The sequence below is a fragment of the Aptenodytes forsteri genome, unplaced genomic scaffold, assembly GCF_000699145.1.
Source record: "Aptenodytes forsteri isolate BGI_AS27 unplaced genomic scaffold, ASM69914v1 Scaffold146, whole genome shotgun sequence".
Taxonomy (NCBI): Eukaryota; Metazoa; Chordata; class Aves; order Sphenisciformes; family Spheniscidae; genus Aptenodytes; species Aptenodytes forsteri.
In genome coordinates, this window is record NW_008795128.1 from 6,359,399 (window position 1) to 6,369,672 (window position 10,274).

The following is a 10,274-nucleotide window of genomic DNA, read 5'->3' on the forward strand; positions in this document are numbered from 1 at the left end:
CCGCTGAGACAAGCAAGATCCATGGAGCTTGTGGATAGCTTTATCCACAGGGGAAGGTTTTGTTTTCTTATTTTTATTACAGTAAATGTGCCACGTGTCAATTCTTTTGTAGAGTGGGCGGAGTTCTCTCCTTATGAGGTGGCCATACCAAAATACGGAGCCTCCATTCGTTCAGAATATTTTGACAGTGAGTTCTTCATGGGAAGGCGAGTGAAAAAGCTGCCAGAATCTCGGATCTGCTATCTGGAAGGTGACCTAGCAGTGCAATATAGTTAATCACGACATGGTAGAAAGCATGGTACTAGCTAGCCACAGGTCTGTGTACAACACTCCTTGCCAGCAGGTCTGCTCTAGGTCTTGGTTCAATGGGCTTTTACCCCTTTTGTACACTTCTGCTCTTTGTAAACCTTCTTTCCTCCTGTCCTCCCTTTTAACCTGGGCAGATTTAGGAAAGTTGCAGCATGGTTCCCCTTCCCATTTTCTGAACTAAACAAGAAGGTGGAGAAGGCAAGTTGAGGAAATAATAAGCCTTTCTTCCCTGACCAGTCATCAACTCTTCAACTTCATCAACTATGTTTCTAGACAACGCATTGCTGGGGTAGAATTGGAAGGAGCTGAAAAAAAAATATAACTCATCTAGAACAACCCACAAAGGTGACAACCGTCTGAGCTTTGTGGGTTGAGAATGGTGTCACTAATCTTCCCTGCCCATAAGGATGAAGGAAGCCCTTTTAACCTCCAACAACTGCTTTGACTGGCTGTTCTACCTTGAAAGGCGAAGAAAAGGGGAAAAGCAGCTAGTCAGAGGAATCCTTCTGCCCCAGGCAGATTTGAAATCCTTGTCAGAATTTTAGCTTTTGATACCAAAAACAAAGGTCCAGTGGAGACAAAAATCATATTTCTTTCACTGTGAAGTCTGCTGGAATTTGTTCCTCATGTGAGTACCTGGCATGGGGCTTAACGACAAAGGATAGTTCTTTCTTTTCCAAAAGCAGACTCACATACGGAGCCAATTCTATTTTGATCCTGGACCTGTTGAACTCCACAGAAACAAAACATGCCTGAAAGGAAAAAATGGGTCTTAGATAAACGTAAAGAATAAATCAGTTTAAGGAAGGGCCTTATGCTTATATGGCTTCACCATGCTTTCAAAGCCTGCTTTCTTTCACAAGTACACAGTAAACACTCTAAAGCATCATTTGGGTGACTGATACCTCTTATTTTGTTACTCTGTACTATGCAGTGAATGGTCTCTGTGTAGTTATCTCTTGAGAAAAAGCACTGAAGTGCTGACACCATTATGTTTGAACTCTGTGAGACCTACTGCTGTGTCATGACAGGGTCAGTTCACATGGGCCAATAGTATGTAGCATGGATACTTGTAATAGTCAGTGGTTAACATGTGGTGGTGCAGTATTTTTCCCATGTGGTTTGACTTGCAGGTCTTTGGACAAACATCTTTACTAGGAATTTGCTGGATGGCTTGTACTGGTCCTCAAATTCAAATGAATTCTGGGAACGATGGGCCAAAGATATGGTAGATATAGGTAAGAGTTTCAAAAACAGTATTTGTTTTTGACCAGACAGTGCTTCCTATTCAGGAGAGGATTAAGAAAGATACACTATTGTTACTGTTTGTGAATAATCTCTCACATGTTCTCCCTAAATTGCTGCATGTTGTGTTGCCTTACTGTGGATCTTCCAGCATGATTTTCACCTGTATCAGAATGATCACTATGTGGTGTTTTCATTTTATTTTATTTTATTTTATTTTATTTTATTTTATTTTATTTTATTTTATTTTATTTTATTTTATTTTATTTTATTTTATTTTATTTTATTTTATTTTATTTTATTTTATTTTATTTTATTTTATTTTATTTTATTTTATTTTTAACTCAGAGGCACACTTCATGCTAGTTACAAACGTTTTTCATTTAAAATTTGCTTATGGTGTGTTAAATGACTCCTCCCATGACTGCAAATGAGAAGGGTGGCTTTTACTTGTAGTCAAAAATACAAAGTCAGTGTGTCATTTGAAAGAGTAAAAGACAAAAGCTGTGCTTGCTTTAAACAAAACCAAATATCTCTTTGTTTAAATGGGATTGGTCATGTGCATATGTTTTCAAGCAGACTGCAAGAAACAGGGAGGGGAGGGACCCACAGGAAGACAGCAAGGGCAGCTAGCCAGTAAAGGTGCCCGGCAGAACAGATTGCTGATGTTTTTTCTCACAGTTCCTTTTCTATTTCAGAAAAACATTCCCCTGAGGATGATGTCACTATCATTGAGCCTCCGTCTTGTTTGTCAGGGAAGTTGTATGAAATGTTTCAGGACATTATGACCAAGCGTCCACTACTGGGAAAGTCTCATAACTTCCTGAGAGGCTTAGAATTTCATAAGGATTATATCCATCAGAAAAAATTTATTGAATGGAAAGGTAACTGCAACAAAGAGTTAGCTGCAGTGTGCAGGTAACATCTCAGATTTTTTTTTTTTTTTAGACTTTGGAAATCTCACATTTAGAGATCTTTTCTCAGGGTTTGGAAATCTGCTGAGATGGAACTATGTTCATGGTGTCTGTTTCTTTAGGGTAACAGGTTAAAGTGAACTAGTCCATGCGCTACTCTTTCACCTTCTGAAGATGTCTGTAATCTGTGTCAAAGCATGATCTTCTACAGGAATTTTGTCACTCTGCATAGGTACAGTAGTCAAAAGATTCAGAAAGGGTAGAATCTTTTAAGGTCAAGAAACAACGGTAACACCAGAAGTGTAAAATAGCAGATTATTATGTGGATCAGATGAAGGAAAGGACTGGCTGCAAGCATGTGGTTCCCCATACGTGTGGTATTTCTGCCTGATGATTTATCCATCGAGAGACCTCTCTTTAACCCTTCAGGAATAGAAATACCAAGATCCAACAACAGAAGGTTAAAGCCACATAGGTTTAGACTGTATATATTAAACAAACAGAATGCGTAGACTTGATGTATAAATTGAACAGCAATTTTCTATGGCCTGTGCTCTGCAGGCAGGCAAAGTAAACAGTCATAATAGTTTTACCTCAAAATCTATGAAACAATCTGTGAAATGATAGCAACATGATGGAGCTGAGGTTTTGTGCATCACAAACCTTCCTGTAATCCCAGCATCCTCATTTATTCCATGAGCAGGTAGCAGTGTGGGAGGACCCTACATTATTAAGGTTAATCTCACTTCAGCAACAAAACATGTGTTCTCTGCCTCCTCTGAGTCCTTCTCTTTGGCAACTTGTGTTTTCTCTCCCATTTCATGCAAGTTACAACACTTTTTGTCCCTGGCTGCCATTGCTACATGGTTTGCTGAGACAATGGCAAGAGATGGCGGAGTTTTTTGTGGATTAAAGCAGAGCCCACAGTGTGCTAAGTGCTTTCAAAATGTTCAGTAAGCAAAAAGTCTGTGTCCTAAAAAAGTCTGCTCTAAGAAAACAAGTGAGAGAAGGAGAAAACAAGTAGCATAAGAAAGGTGGGCGAGAGAAGGAGCAAGCGAGTAGCTTAAGAAGGTGGATGAAGGATGAAATTGTCAGTCAGTAAATGTTAAAAAAAAATCATTTTCCGTACATTTGCTGACTAGCAATTTTGTAAAGGCAAATGGGTAGAAGCAGATTTCAAGGATGATTTAGAGGAAGCGAGCATAGGGACACTAAAGACTAGCTCAGGGTAGATATTCTACAAATAAAATAAAATAACTGGAAAGCATGAAGTCTGGAGTGGGAAAAGGGAAACTGAAAGTCTGGAGTGGGAAAAACTAGCAGATTTTTTATCCTCTTTTGGCTGCCTGCATGAGACCAAGCTAAAATGGATCTATCTATGGGAGCAAGAGGAGATGCGAGCTCTGTGAGCAGAAATGATAGGCTCGTGGGTGAAGTCTCCAGAATATAGCTGTGTTCTAAAGGCTTCCCTGCAGCTCAGGTTATCTGACACATTAAAACAAGACTTTACACGCCATGTGAAAAGCCTAATTTTCATGGTGAGAAAGTTGAGAACTCATAGCCTGGAATTACTGTAGTGCATTTACAGTAGGGTTCATGCTTTCAAGGGAATTCCTGAGGCAGGACTTCTTTAAAGTCCCTTTTTGAGTGTGGGATGGAAGAAGAGACTCTCCCAAGGAAATGCCTACTTCTAATTCACATATCCAGCCATGAATAACTGCTGCACGGTTCCACCTCCATGATAAGAAAATGGGGGTAATGGAATTTCAACTAAAAATATTCACCAGGCCAAATAAAACTAAAAAGTACGCTCTGTTTCTTCTGTGAGGGACTGCAAGCAAATGTCTCTCATTACAGCAGAATCTGTGAATTCCCAGCAGCCATGAATGCTAAAATAAGCAAATAATTTTGTAAAGACCTGACAGTGAGGGAATGGAAAAAATATGAGTTATTACTTCAAGCTGCTGTCAAACATTCCAGGCTATGGAACAAGCTAGAGTTATTCTGCAAGGTTTAAATCAACACTACAGAATGAGGCCAAGGAGGCAGAGAAATTGAAAGAAGTGAAATGCTGGAACTTACCTGCAGTATTTCTGTGATCAACAGTTTCTTAAAATACCTAAGCACAAATGATTTAAGGCTCAAGGGGTCTGCTCTGGGCTTTGGTACCTCATTTTGTGAACTTGAGGAACACTCTTAAACCAGTATTTTGATATTTAAAGCCATAGCAAAATGTTTCTTATTCCATGGGACTCGAAATGGTACCAAGGGAACAATAGCGGACTTGCTGTCTTCAGGGCAGCCTGGTGGGTTTGCCAGCAGAGAAATAAGAGTCTAGCTATCAGAAACTGGCTTTAGATCTCAACTTGCCAGTTGGTATAATCCCCTTTTGGCTCCTTTTGGCGTTAATGTGAGGTTTAATTAATTCAAGCAATATTTTAAGCTGTTGGTAGGGGATGCTGTGTGCATGAGGTGCTAATTTTTTGCAGCATGGCTAAGATAATTTATGTAAGAGATCACTGAAAGCAGGTTGAAGTCAGATTTTTCACCCTGGGAGAGGAGGCTAATCCTGAGAATGCAAAAGCAAAAAAAAGAGCAATGCAAAAGCGCAGTGATGTTAGATTTGTTGCTACACTGTGAAATTGTTTTTGTTGTTTGCATTTTTCCCAGTTTAGGGGAAAAAAAAATCGGCTAAAGTCTGTATTCTGTGAAAAATCACTCCCCAGAGCAGCTGTGAGGCCAGTGGAGTCTGTGTCTCACCTGTCCTCTGCCTGGCTGCCTCACGGCCTGCATTTGTGAGTGTGTCTGGGGGAGTGTGGTAACAGGACAGATGTGCTCAGACGTGCAGTTTGGAGGGCGTGCTCCTGAGGCCACGTTTGTGGGCTCGCATTATGGAGGGAGGTGAGCCTGGTCTTAAGGGCAACCAAGGGGCTGCCCTTATCATGTAGCACAGACAGAATTACTGACTCCTCCTTCCCTACCAATGCATCACTAACTATATTCAAAATGTTTTTCAGACACTGTGCTGGACTCTTTCCCTAACAATCTGACACCACTGCAGAAATACCTTTGCCTGATAGATGTTGGCTATTTCATCAACACCAGTGGTGCAGCACTTTTCAAGCCAGAGAGGAATGTAGATGTCATTATCTCACTTGATTATGGTTTGGGGAATGTGTTCAAGGTGAGAAGATTAACATGCTCTGCTCCTTGCAGCCCTGGTAAAACTCTTCTTGTGTTATTAAAACTTTTAAGGAAGTGGCTGGGGGGGTCTTGATCATATACTCAAGAGCAAACCAGTCACCATATCTTGGAGGAGGAAAGAAACTTCCTTCAAGACCAGAACTATAGAAACTGTTAGGCTCTTTTCTCTGTAGTGGATTGCAGCATACACTTCCTAGGATCCTCAGGGAATTGCAGTAACAATTGGTTGCTGGAGACATGACCTTGATCTCTCCTGGTCTGTCCTCATGACAAATTCTAAGTGTGGCTTTTGGTCATTCCCTCTAGCTGTAAAAAACATTATAGGGTGATAAGAAGCATCTTCTGACTTGTGGTGAGTGGTGGCAGAAAGTAGGGTTATACTGTGGCTACTTTGGATTACACATTCATTGCAGAGTGATTCTAGGGACTGAATTAAGTTGCCATAGTATTTCTATGATACTTCAGTAAACCTGATTTTTGTCTTAGTGTAAGCTTTAAGGCAATGACATTCTGTTTCCACAGCAATTAGAGATGACATACAAATATTGCAAGATACAAAAAATCCCATTCCCCAAAGTGGAGCTAAGTAAAGAAGAAGAGAAGAACCCAAAGGAATGTTACGTGTTTTCGGATGCAGAGGACCCCAGAGCACCCATAGTAATCCATTTCCCCCTGGTGAATGACACCTTTAAGGAATTCAAGGAGCCTGGTAAGTTCAGTCAACGAAACTATACTTTCTAGTTGAGTTCGGGCCATTTGTCTTTCCACAGCATGGATCTTATTTGTCCTTTGTAGCAATAATTTTAAGCAAGGGCACAGCCTTTGTGTGAGTGAGACCATCCTGTCTCCTACCCATCACAATCATACACATATATTTGCCTCTTCCATTAGGCTATGAATGAGCATGCCCACTCATCTGTCAGGCCAGGTTTAGGTTACTGCATTCAGCTCAAAGTACACGCGTTTCCTCTCCATGAGAGGAGAAGGAGGTGTCAACTCTTCTCCTGTTAACCTAGTCATGTTAATCTTCTCACCAAAATTGGGATTATGTTTCCCATATACAGAGTGAAACTGTATCTCTCATCCAGTAAACCATGATGCGACAGAGGTAGTTGAGGCAAGTCCCTGTCTCTACTGATTAGCCTCCACGTACTGCTCAAGAGGCAGGTTAGCAAACCACAGCAGACTCAGTGATGTTGAGTAAGACACAGGACAGAACGAGGCTTTAAGCCACAACTCACACTGCAAGGCATACTGGAGAAGACAGCATTTGCAATGGTAAGATGTTGGGGAAAAGGTAGGGCCAGAATTCCGATCTAGAAGAGACAGAGAACATCTGCCAACTGCTTCTTCCCTCATCTTCCCCCTATCAATTTAAGACCTAGCAGTAAGCAAGCAGGCTGGGCACTGGTTGCTTCTTCCACATGCTCATGCCTTTGTGCCAACCACCATCTAGATGGAGAGAATTAGCAAGTCTCTCCAGCAATAATAAGAATGATGTTTGTGGCCCAAAAGTCAGAGCAGAAGGAATGGGCACATGGCTGCTAACAGCTGGGTCAAGTAATTCTGTTGTGAACATGTTCAGAAAAATAAATAGTAGGAGGTGGAGGGGATGCAATGTTTAGTTGATTTAAGGGTAGGAAGCACAAAAGATACTGATCGTCCTACCTTGGCCTAGCCATTATATGGTGTTGGTATGAGCATTGTGGGAGAAGGAGGTTACTTCCTTTACTAAAAGGCAGTGAATAGAAAGAGCTGCCAGAAAAGCTGTATTAGTCTGTGGTGTACACAAGCCTGTATTAGCTCACAGAGAAGGGCCTTGTCCTGTACTTGCTAAAGAGCTTTGCACATGAGTTTGGCAGCCCTGTGCACATGATTAACAGACAGCAAGACCCTAAGTGTCCCAGGTAACACAGCTCATATCCTTCCTCCCTTTCTCCAGGGAATTCAACAACAGACATGGCTTCGCTATGGGGACATATGCAATTTGGTTGGTTCTGCGTGGAGGCCCAGCAGGCCCTGGGCAGTGGGGTCTGCCCTCAGGTGTTGTCTTTGAATACAGGCATGAAGCAGCAAAGGCGATGTAAGAACATGAGAGCCTCAGTATAGACTAGGTTTTTCCAACAGCTTGTGGGATACTCTGCAAAAATCAGACAGGCGGTATCTTGTTGGTGCTTCTGCTGTCTGACTTCCTTAGCCTGAGACCTTCCTCCGTGCTGGAGCTTACAGCAACGAACCCTGAAGTATCTGACACACCACCTTTTGAGTTATCAGGCTGTGGGGAACTTCTGCTCTCCCTCACTACTGCTCAACACAGCAGACAGAGCATTCACCCTTCTTCCAGCTTTACCCAAAATTATATTGTGGTGCTGGGACCACAGCAAAATGGATGTCTCTGAGGGAACATTTGGGGAAGGTTATGAACAGCAACAAAACAGGTTAAGTAAAGCTCATTTTCTGCTATGACGTTCACCAATGCTCAGAGAATATGTGCAGTAAGAGATACACCAATAAAATCACGTTTGGAAACTATGGATGAACAGAGGAGATACCGAGTAGAGGGAACTAGGCTTGTTAGGTGGAGGCTGGAGATGGTCCAAATGGCAATGTGCACTGAGATATGGCCATTGAGCAGTGGCTAGCAGGTAAAACAGGTGAGTGTTTTAGAGTCTCTCTGAATGAAAGATGGATGAGATTATGCAGAGCAAAACAGCTGCTGCAGCTTCTCAGTGCTCCAGGCCCAAATTCGTGAGCTGTGACGCTCACCTGCATGTCTCTGAGCAACCGGTGATTCATCAGTCAAGCTGACAGCCAGCAACTGATGTGGGTGGTTGGGGGAGGAGGGTCCTTGGCAACCTGCTTGCGTGGATTTCAAGTTTAACAGTGGAGCTTTTCATTTCTAGATGGCTGAGAGACACCTTGTGGAATGTGGGTACTTATTTTTCTTGCTTTTAACTATTTAAATTCTAGAAAAGAGAATCAGCTTGTGAAGTGCCCATTTATAATAAAACTATAGACTGTGCTTTTGTGTGCTTGAGGCAGATGCAGCTGTATCTGGATGTGGATAGCACAGATAATATGGCTCTCTGAATATTGGGAGGATCAGTGAAGCAAAACTTGGACATTTTTAGTACAACCACTTCTAGTGACAGCCTGTGCCCAGCACCCTGAGATCACACTGCCCAGAAACCACTAGGTTAGACAAAAACCTGCTGTCTCAAGCAAAATTCATGTCATTTTCATGCGCTTCTGGTAGACATCATAAGGAATATCTCAGCAGTCTGTTTGTAGCCCCACTGACAGTCATCTCACAATACCTTTGTGGTTTGGGCATATTTGGTTCAGACTGCAAGGAGATAGGTAAAAAAAAAGAGAAAAAATGTAACTCTCAACATTCTGTAGAAGCATAAATATGAGGCTGCTGAAGTCCCTGGTGGAGGTAATTAGGGTGTCCTTTTAAGCAAAGAGATTGACCTAACAGGGAGGATGGATGTTGGCAACTCCAAGAGGTGGGGTTAACCCAAGCCTGAGTTGAAGGAGTTGAAGGATGAGAGGCTGATGTGAGGTGCTCTGTTCCCTCTGCACCTCCGCACTCTGCAACAGGCAATCCTGCGTGGTTAGCATCACAAGGCCTCCTTGTATGTACTAGGTTGTCCACTTGCTCTAGCTGGCAGATACACTCTCGTCACCGCTAACTGAGGTCAGATCATGGATTTTGAAAGGTGTTCCAGGTGTGTGGCTTGTTGGAGAGTCAGACTTATAGAGTTTAAGAAAGGATGTGGACCCAGGGGTACGCTGTCCAGGAATGACTGTCTGCAGGGGCAAGACGAGGGGGAAGGTAATGATTCCTGCCAGCCCTGCTGAGGGATTTCCAGGTCTGAGCTTTAGCAGAGGGGGAAGGAGGAGCGGCTGGGAAAGCTGACCAGGAATGTCTCTTTGAAGCTGTGGGGAGGTGCAATCTTTCCTGGAGGCTGTTTTTAACAGCAGGTTCTGCCAAGCAGATCAGTCCCCTCCAACACTATGTGTTTTGTGCTCCAGATTCAGCTCATTGTGGTGGCTTTTGTCTTTCTCTGCAGGGGTAAAGCGCTGTCTCTCAGAGATGGAAGAAGGCAAAGTAAATCTGGAGAACAACTGCTCACCCTATTACCTCATTAGGCTAATCTACTCCTCCGAAAATTTTGACAAACTTGTGAACCTGAGCAAATACAACATCCTCAATAACAAAGACCTGCTCCTCCAGGCAATCCGGAGTGCTGTAGAACGGAGGAGAAGTGGCAGGACTGGTAATCTCCCCAGTCACTCTGGAGCTGGATACCCCTAGGCTGGGTTTTTGCACTGTTCCCCACTGAAGGCTACAACAGTCACATTACAACACATCACAGTCACATTATAACGTCACAGTCACGTTGCAACACATCACAGTGTTCATTATTTGCAGGAAACTCAGGAAACCTGTACATTTCTCATCTTGCCTTTTTCAAGTTCCTAGCTTTCAAAAGGGCTTATTTAATCTCCTTCCCCCAAGTTTTCAGACCACAAGAGCCTCACACTGTGGTCGTACTGGTTAAGAAATTAGGGTCCTGGTTAGCAGAGACCTTCCAG

General features: G+C 42.7%; 1 protein-coding gene across 1 annotated transcript in view; it reads left to right on the plus strand.

Moving 5' to 3' along the window:
- LOC103897561 (cytosolic phospholipase A2 beta) overlaps positions 1–9,993 on the plus strand; it is a 29,812-nt gene extending 19,819 nt beyond the window's left edge. The window contains exons 16-21 of the mRNA XM_009277612.2: positions 113–250; positions 1,443–1,547; positions 2,253–2,438; positions 5,486–5,652; positions 6,195–6,381; positions 9,749–9,993. Of these exons, the coding sequence (XP_009275887.1) occupies positions 113–250; positions 1,443–1,547; positions 2,253–2,438; positions 5,486–5,652; positions 6,195–6,381; positions 9,749–9,993 (1,028 nt within the window). The remainder of the gene's footprint in view (positions 1–112; positions 251–1,442; positions 1,548–2,252; positions 2,439–5,485; positions 5,653–6,194; positions 6,382–9,748) is intronic.
- Positions 9,994–10,274: the final 281 nt, after the last annotated feature.